This window comes from Simochromis diagramma, unplaced genomic scaffold (genome assembly GCF_900408965.1).
Source record: "Simochromis diagramma unplaced genomic scaffold, fSimDia1.1 OVJJ01000334.1, whole genome shotgun sequence".
In the NCBI taxonomy this organism is placed as follows: Eukaryota; Metazoa; Chordata; class Actinopteri; order Cichliformes; family Cichlidae; genus Simochromis; species Simochromis diagramma.
Window position 1 is genome coordinate 6,895,701 of NW_024386764.1, and position 20,675 is coordinate 6,916,375.

Sequence of the window (20,675 nt, forward strand, 5' to 3'; positions counted from 1 at the left end):
CATTCTTTTTTTCTTTTACTTATTGTTCGGATTCCTAAGGTATGTATGCTTCAGCGAAGTAAACAAGTGTCAAACTACTGATGCCATAAAGACATTTGTGTACTTTGTCATCAAACTACCGCGCATGGAGGGTGGAACTTCCTATGTTGGGTTTCAAGGAGGTTAGTCTTGTGTCTCACACACACACACACACACACACATTTCTCGACTCTGCTTATGCAGCAACAGAATCTTGATTAAGGACACATACTAGAACTGCTTGTGTTGCCTCAGGCTGGAACATGCCCAACTTGCAATTGAAGCCTGAGGTTCATGTCCGTATTGTGCCCGGTTCAACAAAAAGTGTCTCCAATGATGGCTAGCGCACCAACCTAGCCTGTCGGGAACAGACCCCTTCTTGCCCATAGGTGAAACTGCCGCCGATAGTGCCGAAAAGGAAGGACTCATGGAAGCCGAATCTCAGGCTGGCACCAGCTGGGGCTCACAGCTGGACCTAGCTGGAGCCCCACACTCCCATCGAAGGCAGACCACTTTCAGTACAACATGACTAAATGTTTCCTCCATGCTAGCTGCTTACCAGGCAGAGCTATGTGAGGCGGCTAGTGCCCAGAATGTGTGAGAAGAGATTACTGTAATCATGGACATTTGCCTCCTCATGCAGTGCTGCACAGTCCAAGACACAGGGAAATCTATGGGGATGATGGTGTTGCAGAAGCAAATCACATGACTCAACCTCACAAATCTGTCAGAGAGGGAGGAGATGGACATTTTGGACATGCCAATTGTGCCTAACACAATTTTCAAGACTGCCCTGGCTTCCATGCAGCAGAAATCTGAGGCGAGATTCAGTTTGGGGATTCTCAGTTCAGAATCCCCAAATGGATGAAGCCCCAGCCACCTCCACACCCCTACTCAGGCAGGAGACAAGGGCAGGCTGGCCACGCTCTCCAGGTGGCTGATTTAAAGCATTTGTCTTCGAAAACAGCTTTGCTGCTAGCTTTAGACTCCGCTAAATGTGTCAGTGACATTCACACACTTACAACACACCCATCATGCACTCAGTATCCTTGGGCAGACCAGGGTGTCACTGAAGCCCAACCCAGCCTGTGCTTAAGGTGGTGGGGCATGTGTGCCTGTTGTCCTGTCAGCATTTTCCCACCCCCTTTCTCTTCTGAAGAAGAACAAAGTCTGCATATGCTCTGTACTGTTGAAATTTTGCATGTATATTTGGACAAGACTAAGGCTTTTTATTACATGAGCAGGTACTTCTAAGGAAAGGCGTATCACTAAGCAAGGGCTTTAAGTCTGGGGCCGCAAGCAGTGCTGGCAGTGCTGGGCACTGGGTCCTCACTTGGATCCCACATAGCAGACAGGTCTGGCCCGCATCTGGTGTCAAGCCAGCACTGCTGGCTGACTTCTGGCATGGTAAGTGGTATGTCATCCAGATACCTGACAATGATGGCACTATTTATGTGATGGCATGCCACATGTGGCCCGATTGTGGTTTGGTTTATGTGGCCCAGGCTCATAGAAAACAGGTCTTCCCTGGATCTGGCATCAAGCTGGCACTAGTGTCATAGCAGATGTGGGCCAGGTCTGGCAGTGATGGCACTATTTATGTTCCTATTTTCCTATTTTAGTTAGAAGACCCTAATGCCATGTTGCAATACTATACTGCTATGGTAGCCAACGTTTTAAAGGCAGGTTTGACAGGTTTGTGAGTGTGCACTTTATCCAAAACCTAGTGAAGGTTTACTCATGTTTACCACTGGGTGGCTGTAGCTCAGGAGGTAGACCTACTGATTGGAAGGTTAGTGGTCCGATCCCTGGCTTATGCAGTGTGCATGTTAAGAGTGTGAATGTGTATGAATGTAGTTAGGAAGCACTCAGTTTAGAGAAAGTCTGTGATTGGGTGAATGTGGCATGTTGTATAGAGCACTTTGAGTAATCCAGGAGAGTAGAAAAGCGCTATATAAGAATCAATCCGTTCACTGTCTGAACAGAGTTTTGTCATGTTACTTTTGCACTATTATGTTCCAGCACATGTTGTTATTACATGGCTTGATGAAGGTACACATTAGGCTGACATGTGGGCCCAGAGCTGAAACTGTTCTGGGCCATCACAGGGCCAGCAGTGTGTCTGCAACTGGCCTTATGCTGGCCCATGTGTGGGCCACCTCTGGCAAACCAGATCTGGGCCACCAAAGGGTCATTTTGCGGTATGTGGGCCATGTGTAAGCACATTGTGTGGGCCAGATCCGGGCCATACCAATTTTGCTATCTGGGATAGGTGAGCTTCTGGCTATTTCTGTGACTGCTTGAGATAAGCTTGCCTGGCAATACGGAGGTCTCCATTTCCTGTAGGGAGACATCGAAACGAATGCTAGGAATGACAACTTTAGGTTACGGGTAATTCCACTAGGCACAGCCAAAATGATAATAAAGGCACTAATTAAGTTTCTTTCTACCTTCGGGCTCCCAAAGACTATTCAAACTGACCAAGGAACCAACTTTACATCAAAGGAGTTTGCGCAGGTTGTTGATAAGTTGCAGATTATATATGTATAATCCAGTCCATAGTGCCCGGAGAGTCAGGGAAAGATTTCATCAAACCCTCACAACTATGCTGCACAAGTTCTGCTTGAGGTCCGGTAGGGGGTGGGATGAGGGTTTGCCGTTCATCTGCAAACATAACAACATGTTTTAATAGCACAAAAACACTAATAGTCATGAGATTAGTTTATATACAATATACAAAACACAGCATGTTGTTATGTAACACCAAAAGTGAAACATCAAAAAAGGGAATGTACTTTAAATATCAGCTGAAACTCACGTCTTTCTTAATGTGACTTTTTCAGGTCCTTGGAGGTCTGTTCACATTGATGATATCAGAAGATCAAAAGAGTTTCTTTCCGATGCTCTTTCCCTTAAAAATAAACTTATAAGTGATCTTTTTAAAGATCCATCTGAGGGTAATTAATCAAATCCTTTTTCTACATTATATTTTGTATATTATGGAAGAAAACATGCAAAATTCTCTCTCTTTCAAAGCCATAGAGAAAGAAGACTCCACTGGTGTGCCACAGAAATATGACTCCACTGTAAGTGTTATTTACCACGTTATTTACAGTGCCATTTAAGTGTTATTTACCTTAAAGAATAGTGTCTGTATTTCCACCAAAGTGCAATCCAATTACCTGCTGAATGAATAGTTTTAACATTTGTCCACAGTTTCTTTCTTTTACCTTTGTTGTCTGCGGTGGTTTTAGTGTTGTGAATAACTAGTGTGTATGTGTGCTGGTGTTATTAATTATTCGTTTCAGGCATTGGAATGTTTGTTTGATACTACAAATTTGGTGAGAAGTTGTGTTCAGAGTGCAGTGAGCATGCTGAGAGATGAAGCAAACAGTGGTGAATTCAGCACTAAGAGGGTTGAGAAGCTGCTCACTCTTCTGGATGGAAACCATACTCAAGGTTAGAAAATAAGTCAGTAAAGATGATCTTTTAACATCAGTCCTGTGCTGGGCACCACTATACTGAAACTGCATTCAAAATACAACAATGTGATGTGAACTTAATTTTGTTTCCAAGGATTGTTTGCAAAAATTGTGAGGAAGCGACTTCACTCACTGTTAAAGGACAATGAGGTCAATATGCCCATTCTAAAAAGCTGGGTCCTAAATGAGGCATCTAATGACAGTGCTCTTCAAGAAGGAGGGACGTTCCTGTAAGTTCCTCTAATATTTGCTGTACACTCTGATGGTCTGCATTTGACTTTTTTGGTACATTTAAATGCAGTTATTTCTGACATTTATTCACAATTTATTGAACGATAGGTTTGTTGCGTCAAACATAAAGAAATGCAAACAGATTTGGTTTCATTTGACAGACTTGCCTCAGCTGTAACTTTGAGTAGATATCAGCAAATTTATGTTCAATTTTAAGAATGTTGTATGATTATTTCTTTCAGGCACACACTGTGGAGGAAAATCCAAGCAGTTGTCACTCCACTTCTAGCCTACCTGGTCTCAGTCATTGACCGAGATTGCAATATGGACCTTCTCCTGGAAGAGGAAGAACAAATTGTGAACTTGTGGCTTGAGATTTTTGGAAACAAAGAGATGCTCAGTTTGCCTTACGTCAGGGTGGAAAAGAAGTAGGTATCTCTTGGTTAGAGAATGTAGGCATCTACAGTTACTGGCCAATTCATGGGTGCATTTTGCTCATTCTCGGCCAGTACCTCTGTTGCTTTTAAGACTGTCTTAATTCTTCATGGCAAAGATTCAATAAGGTCTTAGAAACATCAATTAGATTTTGGTCCGCATCGACATGATAGCATTGCACAGTTGCTGTTTGATTGCTTGTTCATGATGCAAATCTCCCATTCCACAACATCCCAAAGGTGCTCTAGTGGATTGAGATCTGGTGACTGTGGAGGCCTGGCACTTCATTCCTAGAGAAGCACACTTTACCCATAGGATGTGCCCATGAGATGGATATAGTCACGACCGTCACTATGTCTGTGGCTGTTTAAACCATTCTTAATTTATGCGAAGGGGCCCAAATTATACCAAAAATATAATATTTTTTATTTATATATTTATAATATTATGTACTCCTCACACTGCCACCAGCAGCTGGAACAATTAACACAAGGCAAGATGGCTCCATACTTTCATTTTGATTATGCCAAATTGTGAGCTACCATCTGAAAGCAGCAGAAATCAAGAACCATTAGACCAGGCACGCTTTTTCCAGCTTTTTTTATTTTTCCAGTTTTTCAATATACTTCAGGGTTTGATGTGTTGTGGCTTTAGAGGTGCAACAATAGAGATGGTTCTGTGGAATAATCTCAGTAGATCAGCAGTTTCTGAATTAGGGTGCCAGTATGCTTTCCACATAGGTCGCTTTGCGTGGTGCGGCATAATAATCACGCAGTTACTTCTATTTATCCTATTTTCCATTAGTACCTACTTGGATCAACTCGCCACGATTCCACTCAGATCGGCTGGTTTTCCATTACAATCAAGTACCACCTAATACATGTGGTCGTCTACTGAGTTGCTGTCGTTGGCTGATTAGAAATTTTAGTTAATGAGCAGTTGAAGAGCCAAAGAAGTGGCCGATGTATTCAGTGCATATTGTTTTATTTACGTCTAATTTGTATCGTTGAAAGACAAGACACTCTTATTTTTTTAATGATCTGGCACAAGAAAATTGTATGTACACTAAAGTAAATCACAGTAGCTGTTTCAAAAAACATCCCTAATGGTTTTCGTTTGCTCGTTTTTCTGACTCTCTCACTTCTCCAGAGTATTAATGGTACAAAGCCATGTCACAGGTGGCCATACCATGTTCTGCCGCCTGCCCTTCAGTTGGTGGATCAAAGAGTTCCTAGATGGGCTCATGATGCAAACATCCAGACATCAAAGTAAATATATATTTTACAAGTAACATATATAGATATTCACTTTCTAAGAGTTGCACTTTAATTTTAATTTAAAAAAAAAAAGTTTTAGATTAAAATCTAAAAAATTACTGACTCTCCCAACTTTGTGTTTTTTCAGCTCATTCAGTTCGTCATTTCTATGATTTGTTCTTGGAAACTCCACTTGGCACTTACATCTCAAAAAAAGCTAATGAAAAAATGAAGAGAGAATTTTGCAAAAGGTATCTGCAAGATTTTGTTTCCATGACCATGAAAGTGGCATCAGATGAAGAGTTAAAGGTGAGAGCGATGCGAAGGATTGTGAATAATAATGATCTCCATTAGTGCAAAATGACAGTTTATTTTCTTAAGTGTAGATATGTTGCACCGTGGCTGGAAAATGCTTGTTTATCTGTGTTTGATTAATGTTACGTTCAGTCTGCTGTAAATCCCACTACTCTCACTGAACTTGAACTCCAGCAAAACAAAAACATGTAACCGTACACAGTTTTCTCTACTGTCCCAACAGTCAAGTTCACTACAATCAAACAACATGTCCATGTAGATCAGCTAAACCCATTTTTATACTTAAAAAATAAAATTTTATTAAAAACGAATCACCATACACTATACAGTAAGTAGGTTGGACTGATTGTGGAAATATTATAATTCATGTCAACAAACTGGAGTGAAAAATCAATAACTCAGTGTTATAGAGATTAAAGTATTACTCCATTAATTCTATTTTTATTTTGACACTATACACAGCTAGCGGTAGTAGCTACTCATCTGGAACTCTATAAACTTTACTAAAAAGTTGTGTTAATTTCAATTCAATTTCAATTTTTACTATTATATTACATGTAATGCTAATTTAAGTTACAGTGTTGGGAAGGTTACTATTAAAATGTATTCCACTACAGATTATAGAATACATGCCCCAAAATGTATTTTGTAACATTACTTAATATATTATCAAGCTTATTACAACTTATTACTATTACTGAAGGATAGTCGCCATACCAATACCAACTCGATTTTTAATAGCTTACTTACAACTGGGCTACACTGCCCATGAGGCTACATTCTTTAGGGCTATGCCTGTAACACTATTGCCTTCATATTAAATAATTTTTTGAACAATAATTTTTAAAAATATTTTGTCATGTCATTATGCGGGCCGCAAGGTGACATGGGTCATAAGATTGAGACCCAGGAATTAGAGCCTCTTGATGCGTGTTTTTTTTTGGGTTTCCACCGGCATGGAATTACCAAAAACAGTGAGGGGACAGCCTAACATATGAAACAAGAAAAGGCCGCCGTGTAATCCATTTATTTCAACAAAGTAACTGTATTCTGAATACCACCTTTTTAAACGGTAACTGCAACGGAATACAGTTACTCATATTTTGTATTTTAAATACGTAACACCGTTACATGTATTCCGTTACTTATATATTATTATAACAAATAGATCAATATGTTATTAATCTATTTGGTCCTTTACTCCTCAGCTCCTCTATCAGGCAATGACCAGCTGTGCTGATGAAGTACGAAAACGAAAACAAGATGATGAGCTTTCTCTTCCACTCATCCACGTTGCCTATCATTTGTACCAAAACCGTCTTCAGAACCTCTCACGGATGATTTCTCTTCATCCTGAAGTTATTTCCCCTTTGCAAAAAAATCCGGTGATTAGCGGTTATCCGGCAATGGTGAGCACGTTTCTTAATTCCTGGTGTTCACATTCTTGTGACAAGAATGACACAGCATGTTACAAATATTGCAAAACTATCACTTACAGACTACTTTACTTTCCTGTAGGTTTTGGATGTCTATGCAGCCAAGGCATGTGTTGAAAGCCTGGAACCTTCTAACTTAGAGAATGATACTGTCTGCCAGCGCTGGCTGAGGAAGGTGAAGAAGGTGCAGGCTTCGTTGGAGTTTATTTGCTCCCAAAGCAGTAGCAAAAAATATGGTGAGCACTGCCGGAAAGTACTCCATGATTTCAGGTAAGATACTGATGCAGTGAATTGAAATTCTGATGCCCAGTTCTCTCTAGTGTTAAAATGGCCTGTATTTGTATAGCGCTTTACTTAGTGTTACTGAAAGAACCTCTCATTGTAGTCGCCCATTGTTGTGACTCATATTGTGGTGATTGCTGTAATGCAGAATATTCTTGTTTATTCAAAGACATCGTAGCTCACTTATTTCAAAATCAGGTGTATGACATTAAACTGTCAACTTAGGTTTTCCACCTTTTTTTTCTTCTTTTGTTTTTTGCCTGTCCCGTTTGGTTCTTTTGCCATCAGAATTATTGTCTAAAGGCAAAGAACGATGCCCAACGGATTTACTTTACCAAATGGACTTTGCAGTGTTGGTCTATTTGGTTCACCTTTGCTTTTATTGTTTATTTTATTTTATTTTCACTTGCTAAACACGTGACAGACTTGACTGGGGAAAAGAAAAGGGAGAAAGAAAGAGGGAAAGAAAAACAGCAGGGAAGAGGAACGGGGATAAAGGGCAAAAAACAAAAACCAACGAAACAAACAGACAAAAAATACATATATCAATCACCTGGATCACCTGTTGAGAAAGAAAAAAGAGAAAACAAGCAAAAAAAGAGAGCAATATAATAAACAACATCATCACGATGATCTATGTGGATATAACAGTAAGTACAAAATATTGAATATTATTGTGCAGCACGTAGGATCAACAGCGCACAGTGTGCTTTGAGGTAGGAGCCAAAAAGGGTGTAGTTTGTGTCTGTGAGCGCCCGTGTGTACACCTGTGAGCATGAGCGCGCTTGCATTTAAACATTTCCTTCATGTAATGATCCGGTTTACCACCTTTTATAACTGCTTTATTTGAGAATACAAAAGCTGAGTAATGACAAAAATTTAGAATCACAAAACATCTGAATGAATTTTAAAAGTTTCTATTCTTTTAATCACAAAATCACTGAAATGTGGGAGAATCCATTACAGACAGGTAAATGCTTTAATCATCCAGTCATGAAAGATTATTCTAAAGGTCATCAACAGACTCCAAATCCCCAGATATGAACCACCTGTCTGCTGAAGAGAAACACTGAACACTACTCTAACAGAGGATGACTATCTTGTTAATTTCGCCTCCTCACTACATATGACTCTGGATACTGTAGCTCCTGTGAAAAATAGAGCCCCAAATCAGAAGTATTTGAATCCCTGGTTTAATTCTCAAACAAGTAGCTTAAAGCAGATAACTCGTAAGCTGGAGAAGAACCAGCATATCACAAATTTAGAAGATCATCATTTAGCCTGGGGAAATAGTTTGCTGCTTTATAAAAAAAAAAAAATTCCTCCGTAAAGCTTCATCACTGATTAAAGAAAATAACAACAACCCTTGGTTTCTCTTCAGCACTGTAGCCAGGCTAACTGTACAGCCCAAGCTGTGTTGAGCCAACCATTCCATGAATTTCTTCACAAAATCAAATTTTAACCATTGGAAAAAAATTACTTAATAATCATCTTATGTAACATTATCTACAGCTCCCAAAAAGTTGATTCTGTTCATCTGGATGTAATGTTTTCAGTGCGAGAAACGTTTCGTCACTCATCCAAGTGACTTCTTCAGTCTCAGCTGACTGGTTGGGTTTCTCCAACCTTATAAACAGTACATTTGCACAATGACTGAAGGTAGCACCAACAGGTGTCCATTATTTCACTATAATTGGAACATATTTTAATAAAACAGTTAAAGAACAAAACTTGTGTCAGTGTCCAAATATACATGGACCTAACTGTAATTTGAAATGGGAATTTATTGCTACAGGGTGCCCGCAGCAGCATTATAGTGTAATAGTAGTGACACAGTATATACAATAACACAGCGAAGGTCACATGTAAGCACATAAGTAACGTAGGTAGTGATTTTCCTTTTAAGTTAAGGAATAACAACAAATTAACTGAGAGTTAATCGTGTAACTCTGAGCTCCACTGTACTGTCACATATCAATCAATGGATGTCTCTTGCATTAAGCATTTTAACCAGATGCACAAAGTCCTGCTTTTCCACTGTGTCACTGCATTAGTAATTTCCCTCCAATGTTTGCTCTTCCTGTCCTATAGAATGGAAGTAGCAAGTGTAGCTATCAGTGTTTGGTTGAGTCATTTGTTTACATTTGGGTTGCACATCACCAGCTACTGCTATCTGCTATCACAAAGTTTTTTAAGTTTTTTGTGTTTTTCTGGTGGTTGTTAAAGATAATTTTATTTTACAAAATTTGCAATGGAGGCTGACATGCATCTGTGTCATTCCTTGGGCTTGTCTTGTCATTGCACAGACTAGACTGAGGATATAGTGTTGCTTTAACAATGATATTGAAGTAATTTTATGTATTTTTTATTATTGTTACTAACTGTGATTGTGTGTGTAATATTTTTGCAGCAATGGCTGGAAGCGCATCCACATCCTTTCTTTTTTTGTTGAACACATGCTACTGGGTTTCCAAAATGAAGACCGTCAGCTCAGGACACATGTCCTAAACACCATTAAAACTCTTAGCAATGTAAGTGGGTTTTTTGTTTTATTGTATGTTGTTTTGCTTTGCTTTAAAACAAGCAGTTAAACTGTTGTATCTAATAAAGTGGCTGGTGAGTTTATTCAGGTCAAATCTGGTTTGCTTTAGGTTTAATTTAAAAATTAAAGCTGACCAAGCTCAACATAATCAATGTGGTCTACAAAGATGGAGGCCGTCATTTTTCTGTAACCTGTCCATGCTGCGCAGAATTTTGTTCTGACAAAATCTGTCAAAATTACAGTGGGATGCAAACGTTTATTTTCCTGTATAAATCGTTGGTTGTTACAATAAAAAAATGTCAGTTAAATACATCATATAGGAGACACACACAGTGATATTTGTGAAGTGAAATGAAGTTTATTGGATTTACAGAAAGTGTGCAATAATTGTTTAAACAAAATCAGGCAGGTGTATAAATTTGGGCACCACAAAAAAAAGAAATTAAATCAATATTTAGTAGATCCACCTTTTGCAGAAATTACAGCCTCTAAACGCTTCCTGTAGGTTCCAATGAGAGTCTGGATTGTGGTTGAAGGTATTTTGGACCATTCCTCTTTACAAAACATCTCTAGTTCATTCAGGTTTGATGGCTTACGAGCATGGACAGCTCTCTTTAACTCACACCACAGATTTTCAATAATATTCAGGTCTGGGGACTGAAATGGCCATTCCAGAACGTTGTACTTGTTCCTCTGCATGAATGCCTTAGTGGATTTTGAGCAGAGTTTCGGGTCGTTGTCTTGCTGAAAGATCCAGCCTCGGCGCAGCTTCAGCTTTGTCACTGATTCCTGGACATTGGTCTCCAGAATCTGCTGATACTGAGTGGAATCCATGTGTCCCTCAACTTTGACAAGATTCTCAGTCCCTGCACTGGCCACACAGCCCCATAGCATGATGGAACCACCACTATATTTTACTGTAGGTAGCCAGTGTTTTTCTTGGAATGCTGTGTTCTTTTTCCTCCATGCATAAGGCCCCTTGTTATGCCCAAATAACACAATTTTAGTTTCATCAGTCCACAGCGCCTTATTCCAGAATGAAGCTGGCTTGTCCAAATGTGCTTTAGCATACCTCAAGCGGCTCTGTTTGTGCTGTGGGCGGAGAAAAGGCTTCCTCTGCATCACTCTCGCATACAGCATCTCCTTGTGTAAAGTGCGCCGAATGGTTGAACGATGCACAGTGACTCCATCTGCTGCAAGATGATGTTGTAGGTCTTTGGTGCTGGTCTGTGGGTTGACTCTGACCGTTCTCACCAAAATTAAAAGAGGAGGGAAACTTACAATTGACCCCCTTAAATACTCTTTCTCATTATTGGATTCACCTGTGTATGTAGGTCAGGGGTCACTGAGCTTACCAAGCCAATTTGAGTTCCAATAATTAGTTCTAAAGGTTTTGGAATCAATAAAATGACAACAGTGCCCAAATTTATGCACCTGCCTGATTTTGTTTAAACAATTATTTCACACTTTCTGTAAATCCAATAAACTTCATTTCACTTCTCAAATATCACTGTGTGTGTCTCCTATATGATATATTTAACTGACATTTTATTGTGACAACCAACGATTTATAGAGGAAAATAATGACTATTAACAAGGTTGCCCAAACTTTTGCATCCCACTGTATCTTGTTTTAAATGATGTTCTGCTAACAAAAAAATTTCTAACAACATAATGTTCATCATTATAGTATTGTGTATCATTTTGTCCTTCTAAGGTTCTGCAGGAAAACTCGGATGTAAAATCTACAAAAGGTTTTGAAGCTGTAGTTAAAGTCCTGAAGTCCTGCAAACAGGAGGCAACTAATCAGCTTTTCAGGTAAGGCTGTCTGACTATTAGAAGAGTTTATTATGATATTATAGGAAATATTGAAGGATGTTCTTTAGCAAAGCCATTGGAAAGACCTTAAAGTTGGGTGTACTAAACTTTACAACAGGGGTGCTGCAGTACCCCCAGAACCTCCACTTCCCGCAGCCTTTTTCTTTATTTGCACTTAAGCTAATTTGATTGTTGGTTGCATCTTCCTGAAGGTTTGGTCTTGAGTGTGGGGTGTGCATGAGAGAGCCTCAGGAAACAGTGGGACTGCCATGCAATCACATCTATTGCTTAACATGTATTAAGAACAGCCTTGATGCAGGACGGACATCCTGTCCAAAGTGCCGCCAACAATTACCAGATGATTTCCAACCACATGTTTCTGAAGACATAAGGTGAGATTTGTTTAACCGTTTAGCTGATAAAGTATTTAACAGTGCAACTGTAAACATTTACATGGAAAACATGCTCTTCTCATGATCTCAGAATAGAGTAGTATGGCTTGTGGGATTCAGCTGTTCCCATTCAAAAGTGTAAGCTTCATATTATCAGTATTTATTACAGCTTTCCTGTAGTTAAGTTTGAAAAGTAACACAACCTTATGGCTTTAGTAATGACTGAGTGCCATTTGATCAGTGATCAAACCTGCAATGATCAACTCTAGGTTTATCTCATTAGTGATAAAGTGCAGAAATTGCATGCTAATTTGCAAAACAAAAAACAACTTAATTACCTAGATGTTTACTACAATGCATACCACCACACATGTGGAACCTACTTCTGTGTACATGTGTCAGTGCAACAAGATTGGCTCATTTTTCCCATTGCCCCCTGGTTTGAATGTTGATTTGCTTTTTGGGGGGAGAGGGGGACAACCAACATCTTAACCTTAACAGAAAACTACTGTTATAGATTACACACGTTACACATGTTACACACGTTACACACGTTACACAGCTAGGCGGAACTTGCTGCTGCAAGTGGTCAAAATATGCTGAAGGTTAGGGCTTGGAAAACTGCAGAGACATGCTGTATCAATGAATAGTGGGACTGGGCAGGGTGTTGCAATGTTGGTTTAATCAAAAAACAGTTTAGAATGGCATTCAGTCCCTTCCACCTTGTCAACAGTCATTCTAAGATTTGGCTTTCACCCTATAGAGCCTCCATTTTGACTAACTCAGAGACACTATACCCTTTCCTATACTTTCTTGAAGCTGCAGACTATATTTTTAGAGCTTCCTTCCACCATAAACCAGTTCTCCAGATGTTTGTCCAGCAAACAACTATTGTTTTAGCATTCCCACCTCTGATGAATCCCTCAGCTCTAGGGTTGGGGTTAGGCATTCATTTCTGACGGTTAGGGTTGGAGTAATGGGCTAGCATTGCGAAAGCATTATGCCAGTTCAATGTCCTCACTAAGATATGAAAGACTATGTGTGTGTGTGCATGAGCATGAACACATGCTAGGAAATTATACTACAGTCTCGGTCGTTGTGTCTTTGGGCAAGATGGCAGCCTCGCCTCTGTCAGTCTGCCCCAGGGCAGCTGTGGCTACAACTGTAGCTGCCTCCACCAGTGTGTGAATGTGAGAGTGAATGAATAGTGGAATTGTACAGCGCTTTGAGGGACCCGAAAAGTGCTACTGTATATAAATGCAATCCATTATTATTATTATTATTATTACTATAAAAGACAGTATTAGAAAAATGTCATGGTATATTGACCATTGATCATTTTTGGAGAATCGGTTTGCAAAGCTTAACATTTGGGAATCACCTAATAAGAACAAATTAACGCCGCTTTTAAACATATTTACATTGTCTGACTTTTTGTATCCCTGCAGCGCATCTGTGAAGAAAAATGCAGAATTCAGGCAATGCTGCAATAGTTTCTTTGTTGATCTGCTCTCTGCTGTGTGCTTCAAGGATAATACACCTCCAGCCGAAGGTGTCATCACCCACCTGTTGTCCTATCTAATGATTGAGACAGGTACTGCTTACTGTAGCCTACACTATTAAGAAGATTCTGTTTCACCTTCTTTTCTAAAGAAGCTGAAGTCTTGACCTACAGTTTCAAAACAAAAACAAAAATGTAATGTGTTGGAATAAATTATTATTATTGTTTTACATGTTTACTTTAAATTATTTTTTCCAAACAGAACATAAACAGATTCACACCAAAGTTTTATCACCATTTGAAGAGTCCCCAGATAAAAACCCAGTTGTGCGATCAGTAATCCTCAAACTGCTACTGAAGTTCAGGTAGGTAACCTACTATAAATATGTCAATCATCAAAGATGATTGAGACTAACAAGACAGGTATCTCACTGATTTAAAGTGTATCTTTTATATCAGTTGACGAGCATTGCTACTTTAATAAAACTTGTGATAAAATCTGTGAATAGATTTAAATTTCTTTACCTTACACTATATGATTGACCTAACTCTGTTTCAGCTTTGATGAGGTTCAGAAATATTTGCAGCAACATTTTTCATCTGTTGAAGAAAGCAGATTTGTGGATGATGGGGACAGAGCAGAGCTCTATGCTTTATACATCAACTGCTTGGAGGTAAAACTAGAAAAATGCTGTCTTAATTGTATTTAACTGTGTTAAAATGTACTTTAAAAAGGTGAACAGAAAAGGTTTCAAAAAGAAAATTACTTAGTTTGACAGTATACAGTACTCCACAAACAAAAAGTATTTTTTCTAGAAGGACATGCTATGATGAATTGTGAAGTACAGAGATGCCTCTCAGAAAACAGAAACCTAACCTTTATTTCAGCAAAAGGAAAGATTAAAGTCCACAGTGTCCATCCAGTCATTCTTTCCTATTCAGTGTCTGGAGGGGAGCTGGTGCCTATCCCAGCTACCATAGGTTAAGGGAAGGCTCGGACAGGTCACCAGCCTATCACTGGGCTAACAGATAGAGACAGACAATAATTCATATATAGGGGCAATAACCAATGAACTTAACCCCAATAACTGCATGCCTTTGGACTGTGGGAAGAAGCCAGAGTACCCATAGAGAGCCCACACAGACACATGGTGGATTTAAACTCAGGATCTTCTTGCTCTGAAGCAGCAGTGCTAACCATTCCCCAAACGTTCAGCCCAGCCATGCTGTACAATGTAAATAACAAAATCTAATGTGATCTACTGAACAGAAGGTTGGTGGTTCGATCCCTGGCTGCTCCAGTCTGCATGCCAAATATCCTTGGGCAAGATACTGACCCCAAGTTGCTCGCCGATGCATCCACCAGAGTATGAATGCGTGTGATTGGTAGATAGAAAAGACCTAAGCATAAAAGAAAATGGATGTGAATGGGTAAAAGAGGGATGATGTACAGTGGCTTGCAAAAGTATTCGGCCCCCTTGAACTTTCCCACATTTTGTCACATTACAGCCACAAACATGAATCAACTTTATTGGAATTCCACGTGAAAGACCAATACAAAGTGGTGTACACGTGAGAACATGAATCAATAAAATTGATTCATGTTTGTGGCTGTAATGTGACTGTTACGGGTCCCAGATGTGAAGACCACAATAACAAAAAGAATACAAATCTGTAAAAATAAAGGTAGAGTCTCAGAGAAAGAATCACAGGAGCACTCGTGTCTTTTCCCGAATTGCATCTCTTATTTCAGATCAACAAATATAATTTACATCCAGTGCTTTCACTTGTCAGATATGCTCAATAACTGTAAAAGGTAAATAAAAGGCATTTGGCAAATATATGCATCTATGGTCATTACATTTCTCCAGTTTACACTGTTAATCACACTATTCCTTCACTCTTTTACATCAGCAGTGCAGATAGCACATAATGCCTTAAACGTCTTATTGCTCTTTCTCACATATAGGGCAAACTCAAAATAGCTTATCCACAAATCTGATATAAGTGCATAAATCTTACTAGATTAGACAAAACACACCTGGATGTATTACTTTGCAATGTAACAACATAAATGTACATTCATTCTTAGCTTATTCTTAACATTTCCACACCACTTGAACCATAAAGTGTATATAAGATATTTTAAACTCGAATAATCTGATGTCAGGGCCTTTACAGTTAAATTGGAGCACCACACACACATATTTGCTTGTTAAATGGAATTTACCAAGTTTAAATACATCCCGCGGGCTGGCGAACTCTCGCGGTAACTCTCGCGATACCTGGGGCTGCGCGGCTCGCCTTTACCACCGCTGCGGTGCCGCGCTTCAGTAATTTTCAACTAAACCCCACTTAAGGTTACATCGGCGGTGTCAACATAACTCTCAGTAAACACCGAAGTAGAACAAGGCACAAAACCCTCATACACTATTTTTAAGACGATACTGACCTGTAAAAATAAAGGTAGAGTCTCAGAGAAAGAATCACAGGAGCACTCGTGTCTTTTCCCGAATTGCATCTGAGAGGACAGGAAGTTGGTCCGCTCTAGGCAACCGCGGGCGAACGACTACAGTGTCAACAGTTCCGCTTATTATTTCTCACTTTTACTCTCCTCAATTGTTATGGACTACACGTAATGAATGTAAAATAATAATTGTCTTAATTGCTGACATATGTTTTTCTTAAAAATAATAAAATTTACCAAAATGTGGTAGCACATTTGTGTTCACCACACGCTCCCCAACAGCAAAAGTGGCTCCCGACACTTAACTTGAATTATAAAAAAAACCTTTAAACTAACAAAGTCTCTTTACAGAAGTCCCTGGAATATTCCTCTTGCCCAGGTGTCCTTAGACTTCAGGCATTCTTCTTCCTGAGATTTCTGTTCGATTCAATAGCAAGGAACAACATATGAAACAGGTAAGTAAGGGCTAAGGGTAAGGGGAGAGGGGTAGGGGGGTTGGGAGTAGAGAAGAGGGTAGTAGAGGGAAGGATATGGCGAAGGCTGGACGTTGATGGTGTTCACCGCAGGATGAGCCTGATAGGCTGGTTGACCCAAGGATGGGTAGGTGAAGAATGTGGTGGGACGTCTCTGCCTGCTGGACTGCCTAAGATGAGATGGTGGCTCTGGATGGATGTCATCCCCTGGCTCCACCCTGGGTTCTGGCTCTGGGTCAGGAAGCTCTACTGGATCAGGACTGGACTCAGTGACGTCAACTTCTTCTTGAACCTGAGGCATCTCCTGATCGTCACTTAGTTGAGGTAGGTCTGGGTCTCTTAACACAATTAGATCCTCCTCCGGAACCATGACACTTTTTTTTCTAGGTTGGACACGAGCCCTTAAGACTTGTCCTAGTTCACTTGGACCGGAGCTCCGTTGCGCTCCACTTGGAACTGGTGTGACTGGAGAATGGCCCCCTCGAGGGTATCTGGGTACACCAAGCCAGTACAATGGCTCACCCTCTTCCGAGTCAGTTGTGTCAGGGTTCGGCTCTGGTGTCATTGGTCTTCCGGTGGACTTCTTGTTTCTCTTGTGTGGTCTTGTAGCCTGACTTTGGATAATGTCCACTGGCAAGTCATTTACTTGTAACAACAAGTTCCTGTGCAAGGTGCGAACAGGACGGCCTCCCGCCTCTGGACTCACTTTGTAGACGGGGTTGTCGCCCACTTGCTCCCTCACAATGTAGACCGTTTGCTCCCAGTAGGGTCTCAGTTTGCCAGGGCCCCCCCTTTCACTCAGGTTTCGTACCAGTACTCGGTCTCCTGCCTGTAGCATTACTCCTTTGCATCTTTTGTCATAGTTTGCTTTGCCTTTGGAACTTGACTGTTGACTGTTTGCATTTGCAATGCGGTATGCTTCTGTCATCTTCCCTTTCCATCTTTCTGCATACCCATGTGGTGTCTCAGTGTTGTTTTCTGCCATGAGACCAAAGAGAAGGTCTACTGGAAGACGAGGGTGTCGACCATACAAGAGGTAGTACGGAGAGAAGCCAGTCGATTCATGCTTGGTACAGTTGTAAGCATGGATAACATGGGGTAGATGTTCCTTCCAATTTTGTTTCTCCTTTTCTCCCAGTGTACGCAGCATCTGTAACAGGGTGCGATTCAGTCTTTCAGTAGGGTTGCATTGGGGGTGGTAGGAGGATGTCCTTGAGTGACCAACGCCTGCGAGTTCTCTTAGGGACTTGAATAACTGATTCTCGAACTCGCGACCCTGGTCGTGGTGGAGCTTGGAGGGGTAGCCGAATTTGGGAATGTAGTCATTGAAGAGGCGGTCTGCCGCGGTCTTTGCGGCCTTATTCTTGGTGGGATACGCTTGTGCGAACCTGGTAAAATGGTCTACAACAACCAGTATATATTCAAACCCACCTTTACAAGACTCTAAGTGCAGGAAGTCAATGCAAACAAGCTCAAGAGGGGAGCTGGATGTTATGCTACCCATGGGTGCTCTCTCGTGTGTCGTTGGCTTCTTCTGCTTGATGCACTGACACTTCCTTGTGACGTACTCTTCAATTTCTCTCTTCATGAAAGGCCAATAGAACCGCTCTCGAGCCAGGTTCAAGACTTTCTCCACGCCGACATGGCCCATGTTGTTGTGGAGGTGTGTGAGAGCTACCTGTCTGTAGAGAGTAGGTAGGACCAGCTGCTTGCGTCCTGTAGTCTTTCTATAGAGAAGGTCATTCTCCATGTGCAGCCGACTCCACTCTCTCAACAGTCTCTTTGTGTTAGTGTCAGCCTTGTCATCTTCTGTTGGTCTTATGTCCTTCTCTACCATGTCAATGACTTTCCCGATTGCTGGATCTGCTCTCTGCGATTGCACAAGTTGGTCATGACTGATTGACTGTAGGGGTTCTTTGACAGGTAGGTTTGGTGCGGTGAGGTTAAGGGCTGCAATCCATGCTACGTCTCCTTGCTTCGCTCTTCTGCTCCCTTCCCAAACTGCACATACGGCTTCCTCCGACAGTTCCCCTGAGCACTCTCCCATGAACCTCTCAATGTCAAGTGGGCAACGTGACAGCACATCTGCATCAATGTTTACTTTTCCCGGCCGGTATTTGATGTCGAAGTGGAAATCTGCCAATTGTCCGACCCAACGGTGTCCAACTGCGTTGAGCTTTGCTGTGCTGAGGACATATGTCAAGGGATTGTTATCTGTAAAAATGGTGAAATGTGGAGCATAGTAGAGGTAATCCTTAAACTTGTCACAAACTGCCCACTTGAGGGCGAGAAACTCTAGTTTTCCGCTGTGCAAGTGGTAGTTTTGTTCAGCAGGTGTGAGCGTGCGAGACCCGTACCCAATCACTCTCATCTTGTCTTGTTGGTTCTGATATAGGACGGCACCAAGGCCCCTCTGGGATGCGTCCGTGTGCAATATAAAAGGGCGGGTGAAGTCAGGGTACGCTAACACTGGTGGCTGAGTGAGCATGTCGATCAAGCGCTCGAGAATCTCTTGGTGTTCTTTGTTCCACTGTATCAGGGCTCGAGAAGGCTGCTGAGTGTGTTTTGCTCTGCCTCTAGTTGGCTTTGGTGGCAGTGTGTTGGACGGGACTTGGAGCAAGTCATACAACGGTTTGGCTATGCGGGAAAAGTCCTGCACATACGTCCGATAGTAGCTTAGGAATCCCAAAAGCTGCCTGACTTCTCCGACGGTCTGTGGCCTTTTGTGTTTGAGTGCCTGTACTGCCTCGGTATCTTTGGGGTCCACCTTTACTCCATCTGCAGATACCAATCGGCCGACATAGCGAACCTCTTTACGGAACAGCTCACACTTCTCGGGTTTTAGCTTTACACCATGCCGTTGTAGGGCTTGGAGGACTTTCTGTAGCACTTGGACATGTTCGTCAAACGACTTGGAAAAACAAAGCACGTCGTCAAGGTAAGGGATACAGCACTCGTCTCTGAGGGTGTCAAGCATTTCTTCCATGCTCCGTTGGAAGCCTGCTGGGGCATTAGACAGTCCAAAGGGTATCCTCACCCATTCATAGAGGCCCCACGGGGTAGTGAATGCCGTCAGGTACCTTGAGCCTTCTGCGATGAAACCTTGATGATAAGCTTTAGTAAGTAAGTAAGTAAGTAAGTAAAATTTTATTTATATAGCACATTTCTAGATAGACATCACAAAGTGCTTTACAGATATAACAGATTAAAAGACAAAAAACAAACAAAGTTAACAAAAAGCAATTTTAAAAAGATAAGTTTTTAGCTGTTTTTTAAAAGTAATCAATGAATCAACGGATCGTAGGTCCTGAGGAAGGGAGTTCCAAAGTCGAGCGGCCACAGTAGCAAAAGCTCTATCACCCCTAGTTTTCAGTCTCGTATACTGAATGACAAGTAGGCCCTGACTACTCGACCTCAGAGACCTACTAGGGGCATAGGGCTGCAAAAGTTCAATAATATATGGTGGTGCTTGTTGTCGAAGAGCCTTAAAAGTTAAAACCAAAATCTTAAAATGGACTCTAGATTCAACAGGAAGCCAATGTAACTGCTTAAGCAACGGTGTTATATGTGAATATTTAGAAACTTTCGTCAGAAGTCTTGCTGCAGCATTCTGAACGATCTGCAGACGCTCCAAGGAACCTTTGTTTAAACAAGTAAACAGGGAATTGCAATAGTCCAATCGTGATGAAATAAAAGCATGAATAACAATCTCGAGTTCGGTATAGGAAATTATGGAGCTCAATTTAGAGATATTTCTTAAATGATAAAAGCAGGACCGAACAAGAGATTTAACATGACTATCTAACGTAAGAGCAGGATCAAGGATAATCCCCAAGTTCCTGACAGATGGTTTTACAAACGCTGAAAGAGGACCAAGAGCTTTACCCTGATCCAGGATCGAGAACCAGCTGTAACCACCTAGCGAGTCTGTGAGATCCTGGATCCGGGGGAGTGGGTGTCTGTCTGGCACAGTCTTGTTGTTTAAGAGACGATAATCGATGCACAAACGTAAAGACCCATCCTTCTT

At 41.0% G+C, this 20,675-nt stretch overlaps 1 protein-coding gene and 1 long non-coding RNA gene across 3 annotated transcripts in view; one reads left to right on the forward strand and one right to left on the reverse strand.

The window, feature by feature from the left end:
- Positions 1-19,608, reverse strand: part of LOC120734901 — a 28,729-nt gene extending 9,121 nt beyond the window's left edge. Inside the window, exons 1-2 of the long non-coding RNA XR_005696132.1 lie at positions 19,598-19,608; positions 8,683-8,689 (exon numbers count right to left, since the gene is read on the reverse strand). This is a non-coding gene — a long non-coding RNA (uncharacterized LOC120734901). The remainder of the gene's footprint in view (positions 1-8,682; positions 8,690-19,597) is intronic.
- LOC120734883 (E3 ubiquitin-protein ligase rnf213-alpha-like) overlaps positions 1-20,675 on the forward strand; it is a 94,628-nt gene that overhangs the window by 57,061 nt on the left and 16,892 nt on the right. For both annotated transcript variants that reach the window (XM_040033982.1, XM_040033991.1), the window contains exons 32-47: positions 40-161; positions 2,862-2,975; positions 3,055-3,104; positions 3,327-3,477; positions 3,595-3,730; positions 3,974-4,159; positions 5,316-5,434; positions 5,571-5,731; positions 6,946-7,146; positions 7,256-7,443; positions 9,866-9,986; positions 11,715-11,815; positions 12,028-12,207; positions 13,656-13,801; positions 13,971-14,073; positions 14,268-14,382. In XM_040033982.1, coding sequence (XP_039889916.1) covers positions 40-161; positions 2,862-2,975; positions 3,055-3,104; positions 3,327-3,477; positions 3,595-3,730; positions 3,974-4,159; positions 5,316-5,434; positions 5,571-5,731; positions 6,946-7,146; positions 7,256-7,443; positions 9,866-9,986; positions 11,715-11,815; positions 12,028-12,207; positions 13,656-13,801; positions 13,971-14,073; positions 14,268-14,382 — 2,194 coding nt within the window. The remainder of the gene's footprint in view (positions 1-39; positions 162-2,861; positions 2,976-3,054; positions 3,105-3,326; positions 3,478-3,594; positions 3,731-3,973; positions 4,160-5,315; positions 5,435-5,570; positions 5,732-6,945; positions 7,147-7,255; positions 7,444-9,865; positions 9,987-11,714; positions 11,816-12,027; positions 12,208-13,655; positions 13,802-13,970; positions 14,074-14,267; positions 14,383-20,675) is intronic.